This window comes from Pristiophorus japonicus, chromosome 7 (assembly GCF_044704955.1).
Source record: "Pristiophorus japonicus isolate sPriJap1 chromosome 7, sPriJap1.hap1, whole genome shotgun sequence".
Classification (NCBI taxonomy): domain Eukaryota; kingdom Metazoa; phylum Chordata; class Chondrichthyes; family Pristiophoridae; genus Pristiophorus; species Pristiophorus japonicus.
Genome location: NC_091983.1, coordinates 249,593,103 through 249,614,527, shown reverse-complemented (window position 1 = coordinate 249,614,527; position 21,425 = coordinate 249,593,103). Strand labels below are relative to the sequence as shown.

At 46.1% G+C, this 21,425-nt stretch overlaps 1 protein-coding gene across 1 annotated transcript in view; it reads right to left on the bottom strand.

Annotated features, from left to right (window-relative positions):
- Positions 1-21,425, bottom strand: part of LOC139266717 (dynein axonemal heavy chain 6-like) — a 580,613-nt gene that overhangs the window by 141,606 nt on the left and 417,582 nt on the right. Inside the window, exons 22-27 of the mRNA XM_070884303.1 lie at positions 14,107-14,352; positions 12,326-12,447; positions 11,627-11,798; positions 10,510-10,614; positions 8,996-9,114; positions 802-876 (exon numbers count right to left, since the gene is read on the bottom strand). Coding sequence (XP_070740404.1) covers positions 802-876; positions 8,996-9,114; positions 10,510-10,614; positions 11,627-11,798; positions 12,326-12,447; positions 14,107-14,352 — 839 coding nt within the window. The remainder of the gene's footprint in view (positions 1-801; positions 877-8,995; positions 9,115-10,509; positions 10,615-11,626; positions 11,799-12,325; positions 12,448-14,106; positions 14,353-21,425) is intronic.

Genomic DNA, 21,425 nt, shown 5'->3' with positions numbered 1-21,425 from the left:
GGGGGGGCGAAGAGAGCCTGGAGGGGGGAAGAGAGCCTGGGGGGGGGGGCGAAGAGAGCCTGGGGGCGGGGGGGGGAAAGAGAGACTGGGGGGGGGGAAAGAAAGCCTTGGGGGGGGGGGGAGGGGGAGAGAGCCAGGGGGGGGAGAGAGACAGCCGGGGAGAGAAGTGGGCGGGGAGAGAGGCAGGCGGGCGGGGAAAGAGGCGGGCGAGGGGAGAGGCGGGAGGGCGGGGAGAGAGGCGGGAGGGCGAGGAGAGAGGCTGGCGGGCAGGCGGGGAGAGAGGTGGGCACTTGGGGGCTTCTGGGGAGATCTATCCTCTGTGGCTTCTGGAAGTCAAAGTGAATAGAGTTACAATTTGTGAAGTCAGTGAGAACTTGGGCTGGGCGGTTCCAGTTACACATTCCAGAGAAACTTCAGGGTGTGGCTTATCCTCCAAGGGGACCAATCAGAGACAAGGGGCGGCCATTTTTACAGTACCAATAAATGTGTCCTTTATTCTAACCAGGCCGCCAAGTTACAGGCTGGCTACTGGACAACAAAGGGTATCCCTTCTGGACACGGCACATGACTCCTGATCGCTCCCTCCTTCAACCATTTCTTAATCAAGTTATGACACATTCTTCACAGCCACAATGCACCTCCCATTTTAAGTAGCGTCCTGGACTCCCAGCCAACGAATATCGCTGGCTGCACACACGAATCATTGCAATCAGTAGACAGGACGGATAGTAACTGACGGGGGTGGTCCACGCCCTGTCCCCCCACCACTTTTTGGGCACAGTACGATGTACAACCACTTACGTTTTCACGGCCTCAAACATAGCAGATTCCACGTTCCCCAGCCATTGCTCGATACTACCCCGGACCCGAACACTCCTGCACAAAACAAGTTTAACAGGAGTCAGTTACCAGGACACCACCCGCCATAGCAATGTAGAGCCTGAAAACGATGTAAAAGCTAAAGCTAATCATCACTACAGAATCAAAGAAGAGCTTCTACAGCAACAGGTTCACACGGGCAAATAGCAATTAAATGTAGTAGGAAGGGAAATTAAGATAAGGTAACAAAAATGCACTGATCTCATTAGCTGGAAAAGGAAAAGGAGCTGGTTCGTGGGAGATTCAACTTGTTGACTAAGTTATTGATAGCTATAGATTTCTTATTAGTTTCTACTTGTACAGAGTTGTTTTTAGGTTTTGGTATGCTGATGTAATGTGCAGACATGCTGATGGTCAGGTAGCAAGGTTAAGAGAATTGTAACAAGAATTTGGATTCGAAGGTTCAACTGAGCGCAGAACTGTAATGTGTTAGAGTCCCCAATCACCATCGCCTGATGTGGTTATAAATACTAGATTAAGTATATGCTTAAGTACTATTGCATGTACTAGATAGTTAATTAAAAAAGAAAGACATGCATGTATATGTCAGTCATGGATCAGAAGGTTGTGGGTTCAGGTTCCACTCCAGACACTTGAGCCCAAAAATCTAGGCTGACACTTCAGTGCAGGTCTGAGGGAGTGCTGCACTGTCGGAGATTCCATCTTTCAGATGAGACATTAAACCAAGGCCTCATCTGCTCGCATGTGGACATAAAAGATCCCATGTAACTATTTCAAAGAGCAGGGGAGTTATCCCCGGTGTCCTGGCCAATATTTATCTCTCAATCAAAATCACTAAAACAGATTATCTGGTCATTATCACGTTGTTTGTGGAAGCTTGCTGTGCACAAATTGGCTGCTGAATTTCCTACATTACAACAGTGACTACACTTCAAAAAGTACTTCATTGGCTGTTAAGGGCTTTGGCAGATCCAGTGGCCATGCAAGTCTTTATTTCTTTATACAGCTCCTTTCATAACATCAGGATGCCCCAAAGTGCTTTATAGCAAATGAGGTAAAAGCATTGGAGTGTCAGCCTGGGTTATGTGCTCAAGTCCCTGGAGTCTCCATAATCTACTGACTTAGAGGCGAGAGTGCTACCCACTGAGCCACGCTGACACAATATCCATATGTGTTTAACATTAATGTTTCAAGGACCTTAAAGATTATGAGGAATATATAGGTCAGCTAATCATAAATAATACATCCGCTGATAGTATGTCTTGCCATCATATAGCAAAAGGCTACCAGAGGGAAGGAGAGGGAGACTGAGAGGAGACAAGGAAGGTACTGGTTGTAGGGGACTTTATAAGTAGGGGATAGATGACCTTTTTGCAGTCATGACTAGGAGTCCTGTGTGAAATGTTAGCTTTCAGGTGGAAGGGTATAAGTCCTAACGCAGCGAGTGGGGACACTCCTGGAAGCGGAGGGTGACCAGCTAACATGGGAATCAGTGAGATAGAAAAAAAGTAGTGTTGAGGCCTTTGGAAGTGAGTTTCAAGAGCCAGGGAATGGATAAAGGTGGAGGACCTCTAAGGTCGTGATCTCAGGATTGCTCCCAGTGCCAGACAGAGAAAGTCAGATCAGGCATGAGAATGCAAGGCTTGAGGAATAGTGCAGGAGGCAAAAGTTCATATTTCTCAGACACTGGAATAGGTGGACACTTTTCGGAAAGGCTGAGCTGGACTGGATAGCTAGTTGAAGCTCAGCCAGGAGAGAAACTAGAGCAGTGTAAGTGCTAGGATAGAAACTAGGACAGTGAAAGAGAGGGCGGGTGGGGGATGGGGGGGCGGGGGGTGTAATTAAATTATTTACCTGAGTAGAATAATGGATATTTGAACAACAATTTATATTTATAAAGCGCCATTAACCATATTAAAGTGTCCCAAGGTGGTTCACAGGAGAATTATGAGAAAAAAAAATTGTTACCGAGCCACATTAAGGGAAATTAGGGAAGATGACTAAAAACTTGGTCAAAGAGATAGATTTTAAGGAGCATCTTAAAGGAGGAAAGAGAGGCGGAGAGATTTAGGGAGGGAATTACAGAGCTTGGACACTTGGCAACAGAAGGCACGACTGTCCATGCTGGAGCAATTAAAATCAGGGATGTTGAAGAGGTCAGAATTAGAGGAGCACAGATATCTCGGGGGATTGTGGGGCTGGAGGAGATAGGGAGGGGTGAGGCCATGGAGGGATTTTAAAACAAGGATGAGAATTTAGAAATTGAGATGTTGCTTAACTGGACGCCAATGTAGGTCAGCGAGCACGGGGGTGGTGGATGAACGGGACTTGGTACGAGTTAGAACACGGGCAGCTGAGTTTTGGATGACTTCAAGTTTACGTAGGGTAGAATGTGGGAGGCCAGTCAGGAATTTAAAAAAAAATTTGTTCAGGGATGTGGGCATCACTGGCAAGGCCAGCATTTATTGCCCATCCCTAATTGGCAAGGTATCGATTTTATACATGTCAGCGGTCTGAAGGCCAGGAAGTGGCGAGCTACATCGCCGAACTAAGGCGTCTTGCAGGACATTGCGAATTCAATGGATTCCTGGAGCAAATGCTAAGAGACTTATTTGTGCTTGGCATTGGCCATGAGGTTATCCTTTGCAAAGTATTGACTGTTGAAACATCGAATCTGAGCAAAACCATAACTAATAGCCCAGGCATTTATGTCCACCAGCGATAACACCAAACTAATTTTGCAGCATAAAGATGCTTCAGCAAGTACTGTACACAAAGTAACGTCGTTTTCAGGCAGGAATGCATATGGCAGAATGTACACGCCTGCAGCTGCACGACCTCAGATGACTCAGAGTCCGCCATCAAGTGTGAATGCGAGGCAATTAACACCTTGTTGGTGCTGCGGAGGTGATCACCGAGCCCATCAATGTCGCTTCAAACACTATGCATGCAAAGGCTGTGGAACAATGGGACACCTCCAGCGAATGTGCAGACGAGCAGCAAACCCTGCAAACCACCATGTTGCAGAGGAAGACCGATCCATGGTGGATCAAACTCAACTGGAGACTTGAACTGAGGAGGCAGAAGTGTACGGGGTACACACCTTCACCACGAAATGTCCACCGATCATGTTAAAAGTTGAACTGAACGGAATTGCAGTATCCATGGAATTGGACACGGGTGCGAGTCAGTCTATCATGAGCAAAAAGGCCTTCGAGAGGCTGTGGTGCAACAAGGCACAAAGGTCCAAGCTGAGCCCAAGCATATCAAGCTGTGAACTTACAGTAAAGAGTTGATCCCTGTAATTGGCAGTGCAGCAGTAAAAGTCTCCTATGATGGAGCGGTGCATGAACTACCACTATGGATTGTACCAAGAGATGGCCCCACACTGTTCGGCAGAAGCTAGCTGGGAAAAATCCGCTGGAACTGGGACGACGTCCGATCGCTTTCGTCCGTCGACAACACCTCATGTGCCCAGGTTTTGAGCAAGTTCCCGTCGTTGTTTGAGCAAGGCATCGAAAAATTCTCTGGGGTGAAGGTGCAGGTCCACTTGGTTCCCGGTACACAACCCATCCACCACAAGGCACGTGTGGTGCCATACATGATGCGCGAGAAAGTGGAGATCGAGTTGGACAGGCTGCAACGAGAGGGCATCATCACGTCGGTTGAGTTCAACGAGTGGGCCAGTCCGATTGTTCCGGTTCTCAAGGGCGATGGCACGGTCAGAATTTGTGGGGACTATAAAGTAACGATTAACCGTTTTTTGCTGCAGGACCTATACCCGCTACCCAAGGCAGACGACCTATTTGCGACCCTGGCTGGAGGGAAGATGTTCACCAAGTTGGACCTGACCTCAGCCTACATGACACAGGAGCTGGTGGAATCTTCGAAAGGCCTCACCTGCATCAACACGCACAAAGGTCTGTTCATCTACAATAGATGGAATTCGATCGGATGTGGCTATTTTTCAAAGGAACATGGAGAGCCTGCTAAAGTCGGTTCCGCGCACCGTGGTTTTCCAGGACAACATATTGATCACAGGTCGGGACACCATCGAACACTTGCAGAACTTGGAAGAGGTTCTAAGTCGGCTAGATCGTGTGGGACTCAGGTTGAAATGCTCGAAGTGTGTTTTCCTAGCACCAAAGGTCGAGTTCTTAGGGAAAAGAATCTCGGCAGATGGCATCAGACCCACCGACGCCAAGACGGAGGCCATCAAGAACGCGCCAAGACCACAGAACGTGACGGAGCTGCGGTCGTTCCTGGGACTCCTCAATTATTTTGTTAATTTCCTACCCAGGTTAAGCACCTTGCTAGAACCTCTACACATGTTGCTACGAAAGGGAGATGACTGGGAAATCACAAGAGACAGCTTTTAGAAAGCCAGCAATCTGTTAAGTTCCAACAAACTGCTTGTTCTGCATGACCCATGTAAACATTTAGTGCTAGCTTGTGATACGTCTTCGTACGGGGTCGGGTGTGTGTTACAACAAGCAAACGAATCGGGAACGTTGCAACCAGTCACTTATGCATCCAGGAGTTTGTCCAAGGCCGAAAGGGCCTACAGCCTGATTGAAAAAGAAGCTCTGGTATGCGTTTACGGGGTGAAAAAATTGTACCAGTATCTGTTTGGGCTTAAGTTCGAGTCAGAAACTGACCATAAACCGCTCATATCGCTACTCTCGGAGAGCAAAGGTATTAATACCAATGCCTCTGCTCGCATCCAAAGATGGGCGCTCACGCTGTCTGCATATAACTATGTAATTCGCCACAGGCCAGGCACAGAGAACTGCGCTGACGCCCTCAGTCGGCCACCATTGCCCACCACCAGGGTGGAAATGGCACAGCCTGCAGACTTGCTCTTGGTGATGGATGCATTTTAAAACGAAAAGTCACCTGTTACGGCCCGCCAGATCAGGATCTGGACTAGTCAGGATCCTTTAGTGTCCCTTGTAAAAAAACTGCGTCCTCCATGGGAGCTGGTCCAGCGTCCCAGTGAAGGTGCATGAAGAGATCAAGCCATTCCAGCGGCGCAAAGACGAAATGTCCATACAGGCGGACTGTCTTTTGTGGGGTAATTGCGCGGTTTTGCCTAAGAAAGGCAGGGAAATGTTCATACGCGACCTATGCAGTACCCACCCAGGCACAGTAATGATGAAAGCTATACCCAGATCCCATGTGTGGTGGCCCAGCAGCGACTCAGATTTGGAGTCTTGCGTGCGCCAATGCAACACCTGCTCTCAACTGAACAATGCACCCAGGGAGGCACCGCTAAGTTTTTGGCCATGGCCCTCCAAACGATGGTCAAGGATCAACATTAATTTTGCGAGCCCGTTTCTAGGCAAAATGTTTTTGGTTGTTGTGGATGCTTATTAAAAATGGATTGAGTGTGTAATAATGTCTGTAAGCACGTCCACTGCCACCATCGAAAGCTTACGAGCCATGTTTGCCATGCACGGCCTGCCTGATGTCCTTGTCAGCGACAATGGGCCGTGCTTCACCAGCGCTGAATTCAAGGAATTCATGACCCGCAATGGGATCAAGCATGTCATATCTGCCCCATTCAAGCCTGCATCTAACAGCCAGTCCATACTGTGTGTCGGAAGGCTCCCTGCAGACCCGCCTGTCCCGAGTCCTGCTCAGCTACTGCACAAGACCCCACTCGCTCACCGGGGTTCCCCCTGCCGAACTGCTCATGAAAAGGGCACACAAAACAAGGCTCTCTCTCATCCATCCTGATCTCCATGATCATGTCGAGGGCAGGCGGCATCAACAAAGCATGTACCATGATCGCGCAAATTCGTCACGCGATATTGAAGTCAATGACCCTGTATTTGTACTCCATTATGGACATGGTCCCAAATTGTTTGCTGGCACTGTCGTAGCCAAAGAAGGGAGTAGGGTGTTTCAGGTCAACCATGCAAATGGACTAACTTGCAGAAAGCATTTGGACCAAACCAAACTGCGATCCAAACCAAGCCACGAGCAACCTGAAAAGGACACCACCAACTTCGACCCACCGATACACACACAATTGGCAACCGACATCACGGTTGACCACGAAGCTGAACTCATCATCCTCAGCAACCCAGCAAGGCCAGCTGCGCAGCAGCCCAGAGAAGAACCAACCAGCTCATCTGCACCTGCATTTGTACCGAGACGATCGACTAGGGAGCGGAAAGCCCCAGATCGTCTCTCCCTGTAAATAAGTGTACTATTGACTTTGGGGGGGAGGGGGGGGCGGGGAAGTGATGTTATGTATGCAACACCTTGTAACCAGCATTCTACCGCCACCAGAGGGCGCATCAGTTGGAGTCCCAAGGGATCCCAGCATCCCTTGGGAGCACTGCATATAAGCAGGCCTCCCATGCTGTGCCGGCACTCTGGAGTCAGAATAAAGAGACTAAGGTCACACTTACTCAAGTCTACAGTACTCAAGTCACATTGCTTTATTTGAGACATAACAAAAACTGTTCACAGTACTCCAGGTGTGGCCTCACCAATTCCCTGTACAGTTGTAGCAGGACTTCTCTGCTTTTATACTCTATCCCCCTTCCAATAAAGGCCAACATTCTAATTGCCTTCCTGATTGTTTGCTGTATCTGCATACTAACTTTTTGTGTTTCATGCACAAGGACCTTCAGGTCTCTCTGTACTGCAGCACTTTGCAATTTTTCTTCATTTAAATTATCATTTGCTTTTCTACTGTTCTGCCAAAGTGCATAATCTCACACTTTCCCACATTATACTCCATCTGCCAAATTTTTGCCCACTCACTTAGCCTATCTATATCCCTTTGCAGATTTTTGTGTCCTCCTCACAATTTGCCTCCCCACTCATCTTTGTATCATCAGCAAACTTAGCTACATTATACTCAGTCCCTTCATCCAAGTCATTAATATAGATTGTAAATAGTTGAGGCCCCAACACCGATCCCTGCGGCACCGCACTAGTCACTGTTTGCCAAACGGAAAATGACTCATTTATCCCAATTCTCTGTTTTCTGTTAGATCGCCAATCCTCCATCCATGCTAATATATTACCCCTAACCCCATGAATTTTATCTTGTGTAGTAACTTTTTATGTGGCACCTTGTCAAATGATTTCTGGAAATCCAAATACACCACATCCATTGGTTCCCCTTATCCACCCTGCTCATTACATCCTCAAAGAATTCCAGCAAATTTGTCAAACATGGTTTCCATTTCATAAAACCATGTTGATTCTGCTTGATTGAATTATGCTTTTCCAAGTGTCCCGCTACTGCTTCCTTAATAATGGACTCCAGCATTTTCCCAATGACCAGATGTTAGGCTAACTGGTCTATAGTTTCCTGCTTTTTGTCTGCCTCCTTTTTTAAATAGGGGTGTTACATTTGAGGTTTTCCAATTTGCTGGGACCGCCCCAGAATCCAGGGGTGACAGAAAACTTGGTCAATAGAAGTTGGTTTTAAGGAGGATTTAAAGGAGGAGAGAGATAGAGAGAGGATATGGGGCACAGAATTGACAGCACAGAAGGAGGAATGGTGGAAGACAGTACAAGTGTAAGCAACGAACAAGGGATGCACAATAGGGATACGACTGTATGAAAGCACTAAAGGGCATATCGGGCTGAGGCACAGGGATAAGGGAGCCCTCAAAATTCAGCACTACTGCCCAAGAAATCGCAAAGTCTGTGTTAACAAGATGGATTATAACATTATGGACATCACACAAAACTTAAAGAAAGAAAATAACTTGCATTTATATAGCAGCTTTCATTACCTCAGCATGTCCAGAAGTGCATGACAGCCAACGAAGTACTCTTGAAGTATAGGTACTGTTGTAATTCAGGAAACGTGGCAGCTAATTTGCGCACAGCAAGCTCCCACAAACAGCAATGTGATGATAATCTATTGTTGGGGAACCTCACTGGCTGGGAGTGACTGTCTCCCAATATGCACCTTGGCAAGGGCTGGGTTGGCCCAGCGGACTGCTTGCGATATCTGTTTCAGAGAGCCAGCACAGATACGATGGGCCGATTGGCCTCCTTCTGTGCTGTAATATTCTATGGCTCTATGATTCTCGACCATTTAAACCCAAAATAAAGGGGAAGGGAAGAAAAGAGCAAGTAACTCACCCAAAGAGAAATAACTATTAGTTAACGTGGAAGGTACCTTGGCAGGGGAAGATTCTCGTTTTCTGCAGACTTGATCATCACCACAATGGGTGATATGGTAGCGTGCCTGTGGATTTCCAGAGACCTGATGTTCTCAAAGCACTTGGCCAAGTGAGGCTACAGAAAGAATGAAGAAATCAACATCAGAATCAATACAGTCGAAACCTGCTAATTGGGACATTTTCCAGCGTTTTACTAAGGAAATCATTGAACCATAGAATGATACAGAACAGGAGGAGGCCAATCAGCCCATCGTTCCTGTGCCAGTTCATTGGACGAGCTATCCAATTATTCCTCCCCACCGCTGCTCTTTCCCCACAGCCCTGTAAATTTTTCCCTTCAAGTATTTGAAAGTTATTGAATCTGCTTCCACCGCCCTTTCAGGCAGTGCATTCCGGATTACAACAACTTGCCAGAAATCAACACATTTTAACTGACCCATAGTCTCCAGGGTTTTCCAACCAACACCACAAACTGGTCATTTATCCCCTTGCTGTTTATGGGACCTTGCTGAGCATATATGGCTGATAATTCCACGTCATAACAACTTGCCACGTAAAAACATTTTTTTCCTCATGTCATCTCTGGTTCTTTTGTCAATTATCTTAAATAATGCTGGTTTACATTGGAAATTAATTGCTGTCTAAGAATATACACCCTAGAAGTACTATCCAACTATTTAGTTAATTGGAGTTAAAAGCATTCGGCAAATAAATATAACTTTACAGAAACTACAATAAACTACCAGCAAAATGTTCCTCAAATCTAGGATGTGTTAGGATCTTAACTGCATCATTTAACTCCCATTTAGAATGATACAGCACAGAAGGAGGCCATTCGGCCCATTGTGCCTGTGCAAAAGAGCGATCCAATTAATCCCACTCCCTTGCTTTTTCTGTAGCCCTGCCTATTTCTCCTTTGAAAAATATATTTTCATTAGTGCCCCCGCCTGTTTACAACGGGAGGACTGGCTGTCAAAATCACAGTGCGCCCGTCAATCGGGACAGGTGGACATGCAGCGGTAGGTTGGCAATTTCCATCCCAGCACCGTTTCCAGACGGAAATGGGGATAGTAACGAGGCGGTAATCAGAGTTTCTGCTGCAATGTAAATTCAGAGAACATTAGAAACAGGAGCCATTCAGCCCCTCGCGCCTGATCCGCCATTTAATTAGGTCATGACTGATCTGTATCTGAACTCCATTTACCCACCTTAGTTCCAGATCCTTTAATACCCTTGTCTTACAAAAATCTATCACTCTCAGTTTTCAATTGACTCTTGGTGTTAGGTAGTGCTTCCTGCCATCACCCCTGAATGGCCAAGCTCTAATTTTAAGGTTGTGCCCCTTTGTTCTGGACTCCTCCAGCAGTTTCTCCCGATGCACTCTATCGAATCGGTTAATCATCTTAAACCCCTCGGTTAGATCACCCCTTAATCTTATAAACTTGAGGTAATACAAGCCTAGTCTGTGCAACCTGTCTTCAGAATTGAGCCTGGGTTTGGTTCTTCTTACCCGGATGGCATCGGGGTTTTTGCTTTGAGACAAGACATCCAGCAGCTCATTGTTGCTGAGGAAATAAAAGCGCGGAAAAGCGATCCGCTTGGCTTCCAAGTAATCCTGCAGGGTAACAGGGGCAGATCGGTTTAGTTCATAATTGGCATCAGTTTCACTTAATTCATCCAAACATGAATGTTCACAGCAGGGATCCCGACAGAATCATAGAATGAGACAAAAAGAAAAAGACTTGCATTTATATAGCATCTTTCATGACCACTGGACGTCTCAAAGTGTTTTACAGCCAGTGAAGTACTTTTGGAGTGTAGTCACTGTTGTAACGTGGGAAAGGCGACAGCCAATTTGCACACCGCAAGCTCCCACAAACAGCAATGTGATAATGACCAGATAATCTGTTTTTTTTTTGTTATGTTGATTGAGGGATAAATATTGGTCAGGACACCGGGGATACCTCCCAGCTCTTCTTCGAAATAGTGTCATGGGATCTTTTATGTCCATCTGAGAGAGCAGATCTGGTTTAACATCTCATCTGAAAGAAGGGGCCTCCGACAGTACAGTGCTCCCTCAGCACTGCACTGGAGTGTCAGCCTAGATTTTTTGTGCTCAGTCCCTGGAGTGGGAGTGGGAGAGTGCTACCCATTGAGCCACACCTAAAGTGTTCTTAAGGGTTTCGGCATCCTGAAATAACACAGAAGGAGGCAACTCGACCTATCATGCATGTGCCGGCTCTCTGAAAAGCTATCCAATTGGTCCCGCTCCCTCTGCTCTTTCACCATAACCGTGGAAATGTTTCTCCTTCCAAGTATTTATCTAATTCCCTTTGGAAAGTTACTATTGAATCTGCTTCCACAACCCTTTCAGGCAGTGCATTCCAGATCATTACAACTCACTGGAAATCAATGCGTTCTAATTGACGCGCAGTTCGTAGTGTTTTTCTAACCAGCACCATCAAAAACAGATAATCTGGTCATTTATCTCATTGCTGTTTGTGGAACCTTGCTGTGTGCATATTGTTCGCTGGATTTTCCTACATTACAACAGTGACTACACTTGAAAAACGCTGCGAAAGGGACATGAAAGACTCTGTACAAGGTCAAATTATTTCTTGTATTACCTCCAGACATTTCAGGATATTTTCCAGTTTGGCGTTGGTGGTCTGCAGGAGCTCGAGGACTCCCGGTGTGGTGGCTGTCTTCACAATATTCGGGTTGTTCTGAATTCGCATGATCAATTCATTCCATGTCATTTCAATCTGAGCAAACACTTTGGCTTCTGTTGTAAGTTGCCTGCATTATGAAATGACACAGCATCACGTCAAGCAGATACAGTCATGTGAGCAATGCAGCTTGGGCTTAGGTGCTTATTAACTGGCAGTGTAGTTCATGGGGCTATGCGGGCAAAGGCAAATGTGTCCCAAGTCAAAATCTAATTGTGGGTTTCATCTCCAGATCAAAAGTGGAATCATCAAAAAAACAGAAATACTCAGATCAAACTGCCCAGTATGAACTGAACTGAATTGGAAACCGTATTTGTTCAAGATTTTTCATAATTGCACTTTCACTGCACAGGTTGGTGACAGCAACTTTAACCTTTCTTGGCAACCGAAAGAGGCGACAAGGAAAATAATGCCAGGTTTGTATATAATGCATTCTAGATAGCATTGATGTAGGGTTTATCAAGACCTGAATTATATTCAGGAAACACACTGACATAAAGTTGATACCTTGAAAACTTCAGAAACAGCTAAGTGGAAGATGATAATGAGTTTTGAAGAAATGAACAGGCTGGTGCAGAGGGTGGAACTGATCCCTACCTTTGAATGTCAGGAGCATGAAAGATGGGCTTGAGGTATAGCCAGTTCCGCTGACAGATCATCCATTCATCTATGGTGTTTTCCACAAGGTTCAGTTTACGTTCCCAGTTGCTCAGCTCTTTCTGCACAAAAGGGGATTTTGTTTTTAAGAGAGAGTGCACTTATTACCAAAATACCTTTCTGACACAGGCATGTAAAGTGCACGTGTGTTATGCTCCACCCTCAGGATGAGAACAGGCTGTCAAACCCATACCTGCTCATCCCACTTCTCACTGGGCTCATGCCCATATCTCCACACCTCACGGGAGAGGCAAAATAGAAACACAGACCCACGGTCGAATGAGGAACCTCTGTCAAAACTCCCTCTCTAATCCTCAAAGGCAATTAGGCAGGTCTCAGGAGGCAACTTCCGTGCATGTTTGTTGCGTGTGAGTGTGATGCGTGTCCATGCTTATACCTGTCAGTTATGTGTAGGTGTGTGGGTCGTGTGTACCTGTGCTATATATTTGTGCGCATTGCATTACGTGTATTCATAAGGGGTCATTTTAACCCAGTTAAAATATTAAGGAGTTACAATCGGCCGTGGGACTCCCCCGCCGATGTCCTGTACCGATTCCGTGGGCTACCGTTTAACCTGAGCAGGTGAGTGGGCTCCTTCTTTAAATATGCAGATGATGTCACTGGGGCTGGACTGCCATTTTAACATTGGTCCGGAGCGGAGAAGTGGTTGTGACCTTACCGCCAGCACCTCCCAAACCTGCAACCTCTACAACCTAGAAGGACATGGGCAGCAAGCCCATGGGATAACCATCATCTCCAAGTTCCCCTCCAAGTCACACACCATCCTGACTTGGGAAATATTTCACTGTTCCTTCATTGTCGCTGGAATCCTGGAACTCTCTCCCGAACAGCACTGTGGGAATAACTTCGCCACACGGACTGCAGCGGTTCAAGAAGGCGGCTCACCACCACCTTCTCAAGGGCAATTATGGATGGTCAATAAATGCTGGCCTTGCGAAGTACATCCACATCCCTGCAACAAAATTTTTAAAACACAGCAGGAAGAGGAGTTACATAGAAACATAGAAAATAGGGGCAGGAATAGGCCATTCGGCCCTTCGAGCCTGCACCACCATTCAATAAGATCATGGTTGATTATTCCCTCAGTACCCCTTTCCTGCTTTCTCTCCATACCCCTTGATCCCTTTAGCCGTAAGGGCCATATCTAACTCCCTCTTGAATATATCCAATGTTGGGGCACAAATTGTGCAGTTTTTTAAAGCTTTCCTTGTGGTGCCAAAAGGAACAGGAAAGTCCCTCCGGGCCCCACAATAAAACAATCTACACCCACCTACTGCCTTTCCGTTTTCAGAATATGAAACGTGCTCTCTCTCCCCAGGGGGACACGCCCTGCTTATCCAGACAACTGAGGAGTGGAGTGGCAAAACCAAGAATTAAGACGCCCAAGAGATACACCTGGCATTTAACCAGGTAAAACCGTGTCGTCAACTACAGCTGCTTCTGGCTGTTTATCCAGCCAAGGACTACACTAGCCATTAGTGCATTGACTGTCCTGCAAGGCTGTCGGGAGTTGAGCAGAAAGAGCTATTAGTCTAAGGTCTATTAGTGAGCCCAGCTGGCTGCTTGATCACTGCCTAACTCAGGCATTAGACAAAGTGTTCCCTGGGAATGTGCAATGAACAATAAATATGACCATTAAAAAACATGGCCTCGCGTTTACATGTGCTGGTAATATCCTTTCATTCAAACAACATGAGTACCTTGATGGGTTCCACGTAACGGGATCCCTTAATGTTGGAGATGGTGATTAGACTCTCCTCCAGCTGAGAAATTATCTCTTCCGTGGACCCGATGACCAGTACGGTGAAGGTGTCGACATGCTGGCTCACCAGCCTGAAGTTGGTTTGATTCCACAAGGTGATGACTTTCTCCAGCATGTTTTGCAGGGTGGCTTCATTGGTGGCGAAGGCAGAGATGTTAATAACCGCGTCCTTGCGCTGAAATATCTGGAAGAACGTTTGGAAAGTAACAGATGGCTTGAAATTTCACTCAGGTGCTCTCCACCAGAACTCAGTAATGTTCTGTTTGTTGACTAGTTAGAATCAAGTCGGTAAAATAGGATCAATACCAGTCAAAGATCTGTTAGTGGTTAGTCATATTAGCTGTGGTTCAGTGGTACCACTCCTGCCTTCGAGACTGAATGTTGTGGGCTCATGCCCCACTCCAGACAGTTGAGCACAAAATCCAGTGTCAGTTAATACAACTCCTCTTTGTAACATGTTCAGTTTATAACTCTCCTGTGTAAAATGTTCACTCTACAGTTCCCCTGGACAATGCTCCATGTTGTCTATAGAGTGACCTTTGTATAATATTGCACTGTATTGGCCCAATAGACTTGATTCAAGTGATGTAGGAATATATCAGAGTGTTAAAATTCAACACGATATTGGAGTGCTTTTGTGGGTTAAGCAGATAAAAAGTCCAGTTACATGTTATGCTCCTCCTGTGCTATGTGGGAACTCAGGTACGCTTCTAGGTTACCTGACAACTACATGTGCGGGAAGTGTGTCATAGAAACATAGAAAATAGGTGCAGGAGTAGGCCATTTGGCCCTTCGAGCCTGCACTGTCATTCAATAAGATCATGGCTGATCATTCCCTCAGTACCCCTTTCCTGATTTCTCTCCATACCCCTTGATCCCTTTAGCCATAAGGGCCATATCTAACTCCCTCTTGAATATGTCCAATGAACTGTCATCAACAACTCTCTGCGGCAGGGAATTCCACAGGTTAACAACTCTGAGTGAAGAAGTTTCTCCTCATCTCAGTCTGAAATGGCCTAACCCTTATCCTAAGATGGTGTCCGTTGGTTCTGGACTTCTCTAACATTGGGAACAATCTACCCGCATCTAACCTGTCCCTTCCCGTCAAAATCTTATATGTTTCTATGAGATCCCCTCTCATCCTTCTAAACTCCAATGAATACAGGCCCAGTTGATCCAGTCTCTCCTCATATGTCAGTCCGGCCATCCCGGGAATCAGTCTGGTGAACCTTCGCTGAACTCCCTCAATAGCAAGAATGTCCTTCCTCAGATTAGGAGACCAAAACTGAACACAATATTCCAGGTGAGGCCTCACCAAGGCCCTGTACAACTGCAGTAAGACCTCCCTGCTCCTATACTCAAATCCCCTAGCTATGAAGGCCAACATACCATTTGCCTTCTTCACCGCCTGCTGCACCTGTATGCCAACTTTCAATGACGGATGAACCATGACACCCAAGTCTCGTTGCACCTCCCCTTTTCCTAATCTGCCACAATTCAGATAATATTCTGTCTTCGTGTTTTTGCCACCAAAGTGGATAACCTCACATTTATCCACATTATACTGCATCTGCCATGCATTTGCCCACTCACCTAACCCGTCTAAGTTACCCTGCAGCCTCTTAGCGTCCCCCTCACAGCTCACACCGCCACCCAGTTTAGTGTCATCTGCAAACTTGGAGATATTACACTCAATTCCTTCATCCAAATCATTGATGTATATTGTAAAGAGCTGGGGTCCCAGCACTGAGCCCTGCGGCACTCCACGAGTCACTGCCTGCCATTCTGAAAAGGACCCGTTTATCCCGACTCTGCTTCCTGTCAGCCAACCAGTTTGCTATCCACATCAGTATATTACCCCCAATACCATGTGCTTTGATTTTGCACACCAATCTCTTGTGTGGGACCTTGTCAAAAGGCTTTTGAAAGTCCAAATACACCACATCCGCTGGTTCTCTCTTGTCCACTCTCTCTACTAGTTACATCCTCAAAAAATTCCAGAAGATTTGTCAAGCATGATTTCCCCTTCATAAATCCATGCTGACTTGGACCGATCCTGTCACTGCTTTCCAAATGCGCTGCTATTTCATCCTTAATAATTGATTCCAACATTTTCCCCACTACTGATATCAGGCTAACTGGTCTATAATTACCTGCTTTATCTCTCCCTCCCTTTTAAAAAAGTGGTGTTACATTAGCTACCCTCCAGTCCATAGGAACTGATCCAGAGTTGATAGACTGTTGGAAAATGATCACCAATGCACCCACTATTTCTAGGGCCACTTCCTTAAGTACTCTGGGATGTAGACTATCAGGCCCCGGGGATTTATCGGACTTCAATCCCATCAATTTCTCTAACACAATTTCCTGCCTAATAAGGATAGCCTTCTGTTGTAGGCATTAGGCACCTGCTAAATATATCAAAACCTAAGGCAACGGCACCTGTAGCATAAGCTTAGAACTATATGTAACTTGTATCATAAAATGGCTACCAGTGAAGCCTCAAGGGATTTCTGTTCGCTGAATTAGACCGCATTCCTGGAAACTGATAATTGTTGTTTCCCACACACAGGAATAACAAGCAAATACTGCAGATGTCTATCAGCCAAGCCTCAGGACTAAATGTTCTGGTGGAAGTAAGGACAATACGACTCTGTAACAGGATTAAGATAAGGAGGCTACCAAAGACAGCACCAAGGACAGTAAGATAAAGGGGGGCCTGGATTCATGTTACATGAGTCGTTCCTAGCAACACACCTCTTAGCAACACATCTCTTAGCAACACATCTCTTGGCAACACATGAGCCACTTTACGTTTAGAGACTAACTCTATCTATTGGTCTAATGTAACTGTAGTAAACTGTTGTATGTAACCGTAGTAAACTGTTGTAAAACATATAAAGATCCATGAAACCCTTTGTTCTGCGGAGTGAAGTGCCTGGATCCAGTCCTGAGGCTTCCTCCCCGTTGGCGTTAATAAAGGCCGCATTGGCGTTGGAACCGACTCTGAGTGTTGAGTGATTCTTCTGATAAAACACTAACACTAACACTTCAGTTCCTCATTCTCACTAGACCCTCGGTCCCCTAGTACTTTATTTGTGTGTTCCTTCGTGAAGACAGAACCAAAGTATTTGTTCAATTGGTCTGCCATTTCTTTGTTCCCCATTATAAATTCACCTGAATCCGACTGCAAGGGACCTACGTTTGTCTTCACTAATCTTTTTCTCTTCACATATCTATAGAAGCTTTTGCAGTCAGTTTTTATATTCCAGGCATTACTCTATTTTCCCCCTCTTAATTAAACTCTTTGTCCTCCTCTGCTGAATTCTAAATTTCTCCCAGTCCTCAGGTTTGCTGCTTTTTCTGGCCAATTTCTATGCCTCTTCCTTGGATTTAACACTATCCCTAATTTCCCTTGTTAGCCACGGTTGAGTCACCTTCCCCATTTTATTTTTACTCCAGACAGGGATGTACAATTGCTGAAGTTCATCCATGTGATCTTTAAATATTTGCCATTGCCTATCCACCATCAACCCTTTAAGTATCATTTGCCAGTCTACTCTAGCCAATTCACGTCTCATACCATTCCTTAAGTTCAGGACCCTAGTTTCTGAATTAACTGTGTCACTCTTCATCCTCTCCATCACAGCTCCAGTGCCGCAGTGCCATCTGTATTGCTGCAGCTGCTGACAGACCGCACTGTGGCACTGGAGCTGCGGGTGGATTCACTCTGGAGCATCCGCAATGCTGAGGATATCGTGAATATCACGTTTAGTGAGTTTGTCAGACCACAGGTAAAGGTTACACAGACAGATAGGGAATGGATGACCAAAAGGAAGAGCAGTGGAAGGTGGGTAGTGCAGAGGTCCCCTGCGGTCATCCCCCTCCAAAACAGATACACGGTTTTGAGTACTGTTGAGGGGGATGACTCATCAGGGGAAGGCAGCAGAAGCCAAGTCCATGGCACCGTGGGTGGCTCTGCTGCACAGGAGGGCAGGAAAAAGAGTGGGAGAGCTAAAGTGGTAGGGGATTTTATTGCAAGGGGAATCGATAGACGTTACTGCGGCCACAATCGAGACTCCAGGATGGTATGTTGCCTCCCTGGTGCAGGGTCAAGGATGTCTCAGAGCGGTTGCAGGACATTTTGGAGCTGGAGGGTGATAAGCCAGTTGTGGTGGTGCATGTAGGTACCAACCAACAATATAGGTAAAAAACGGGATGAGGTCCTACAAGATGAATTGAGGGAGCTAGGAGTTAAATTAAAAAGTAGGACCTCAAAAGTAGTAATCTCGGGATTGCTACCAGTGCCACGTGCTAGTCAGAGTAGGAATCGCAGGATAGCTCAGATGAATACGTGGCTTGAGGAGTGGTGCAGAAGGGAGGGATTCAAATTCCTGGGACATTGGAACTGGTTCTGGGGGAGATGGGACCAGGACAAACCGGGACGGTCTGCACCTGGGCAGGACCGGAACCAAAGTCCAATCGGGAGTGTTTGCGAGTGCTGTTGGGGAGGAGTTAAATTAATAGGGCAGGGGGATGGGAACCTATGCAGGGACACAGAGGGAAGTAGATTGGGGGAAGAAGCAGAAGATAGAAAGAAGTAAAAGTGGAGGGGAGAGAAACCCAAGGCAAAAAGCAAAAAGGGCCACATTACAGCAAAATTCTAAAGGGGCAAAGGGTGTTAAAAAGACAAGCCTGAAGGCTCTGTGCCTCAATGCGAGGAGTATTCATAATAAGGTGGACGAATTGACTGCACAGGTAGCAATGAGTGAATATGATATAATTGGCATCACGGAGACATGGCTCCTGGGTGACCAAGGCTAGGAACTCAACATCCAGGGGTATTCAACATTCAGGAAGTATAGACAGAAAGGAAAAGGAGATGGGGTGGCGTTGCTGGTTAAAGAGGAAATTAACGCAATAGTAAGGAAGGACATTAACTTGGATGATGTGGAATCTGTATGGGTGGAGCTGCGGAATACCAAAGGGCAGAAAACGCTAGTGGGAGTTTAGTACAGACCACCAAACAGTAGTAGTGAGGTTGGGGACAGCATCAAACAAGAAATTAGGGATGCGTGCAATAAAGGTACAGCAGTTATCATGGGCGACTTTAATCTACATATAGATTGGGCTAACCAAACTGGTAACAATACGGTGGAGGAGGATTTCCTGGAGTGTATTAGGGATGGTTTTCTGGACCAATATGTTGAGGAACCAACGAGAGAGCTGGTCATCCTAAACAGGGTGATGTGTAATGAGAAAGGACTAATTACCAATCTTGTTGTACGAGGCCCCTTGGGGAAGAGTGACCATAATATGGTAGAATTAAGATGGAGAGTGACACAGTTAATTCAGAGACCATGGTCCAGAACTTAAAGAAGGGTAACTTTGAAGGTATGAGGCGTGAATTGGCTAGGATTAATTGGTGAATGATACTTAAGGGGTTGACTGTGGATGGGCAATGGCAGACATTTAGAGACCGCATGGATGAACTACAACAATTGTACATTCCTGTCTGGCGTAAAAATAAAAAAGGGAAGGTGGCTGAACCGTGGCTATCTAGGGAAATCAGGGATAGTATTAAAGCCAAGGAAGTGGCATACAAATTGGCCAGAAATAGCAGCGAACCCGGGGACTGGGAGAAATTTAGAACGCAGCAGAGGAGGACAAAGAGGATTAGAGCACGGAAAATGGAGTACGAGAAGAAGCTTGCAGGGAACATTAAGGCGGATTGCAAAAGTTTCTATAGATATGTAAAGAGAAAAAGGTTAGTAAAGACAAACGTAGGTCCCCTGCAGTCAGAATCAGGGGAAGTCATAACGGGGAACAAAGAAATGGCGGACCAATTGAACAAGTACTTTGGTTCGGTATTCACTAAGGAGGACACTAAGTACCTTCCGGATATAAGAGGGGTCAGAGGGTCTAGTAAGGAGGAGGAACTGAGGGAAATCCTTATTAGTCGGGAAATTGTGTTGGGGAAATTGATGGGATTGAAGGCCGATAAATCCCCTGAGCCTGATGGACTGCATCCCAGAGTACTTAAGGAGGTGGCCTTGGAAATAGCGGATGCATTGACAGTCATTTTCCAACATTCTATTGACTCTGGATCAGTTCCTATCGAGTGGAGGGTAGCCAATGTAACCCCACTTTTTAAAAAAGTAGAGAGAAAACAGGGAATTATAGACCGGTCAGCCTGACATCAGTAGTGGGTAAAATGATGGAATCAATTATTAAGGATGTCATAGCAGCGCATTTGGAAAGAGGTGACATGATAGGTCCAAGTCAGCATGGATTTGTAAAAGGGAAATCATGCTTGACAAATCTTCTGAAATTTTTTGAGGATGTTTCCAGTAAAGTGGACAAGGGAGAACCAGTTGATGTAGTATATTTGGACTTTCAGAAGGCTTTCGACAAGGTCCCACACAAGAGATTAATGTGCAAAGTTAAAGCACATGCGATTGGGGTAGTGTGCTGACATGGATTGAGAACTGGTTGGCAGACAGGAAGCAAAGAGTAGGAGTAAATGGGTACTTTTCAGAATGGCAGGCGGTGACTAGTGGGGTACCGCAAGGTTCTGTGCTGGGGCCCCAGCTGTTTACACTGTACATTAATGATTTAGACGAGGGGATTAAATGTAGTATCTCCAAATTTGCGGATGACACTAAGTTAGGTGGCAGTGTGAGCTGCGAGGAGGATGCTGTGAGGCTGCAGAGCGACTTGGATAGGTTAGGTGAGTGGGCAAATGCATGGCAGATGAAGTATAATGTGGATAAATGTGAGGTTATCCACTTTGGTGGTAAAAACAGAGAGACAGACTATTATCTGAATGGTGACAGATTAGGAAAAGGGGAGGTGCAACGAGACCTGGGTGTCATGGTACATCAGTCATTGAAGGTTGGCATGCAGGTACAGCAGGCGGTTAAGAAAGCAAATGGCATGTTGGCCTTCAGAGCGAGGGGATTTGAGTACAGGGGCAGGGAGGTGTTGTTACAGTTGTACAGGGCCTTGGTGAGGCCACACCTGGAGTATTGTGTACAGTTTTGGTCTCCTAACCTGAGGAAGGACATTCTTGCTATTGAGGGAGTGCAGCGAAGGTTCACCAGACTGATTCCCGGGATGGCGGGACTGGCCTATCAAGAAAGACTGGATCAACTGGGCTTGTATTCACTGGAGTTCAGAAGAATGAGAGGGGACCTCATAGAAATGTTTTAAATTCTGATGGGTTTAGACATGTTAGATGCAGGAAGAATGTTCCCA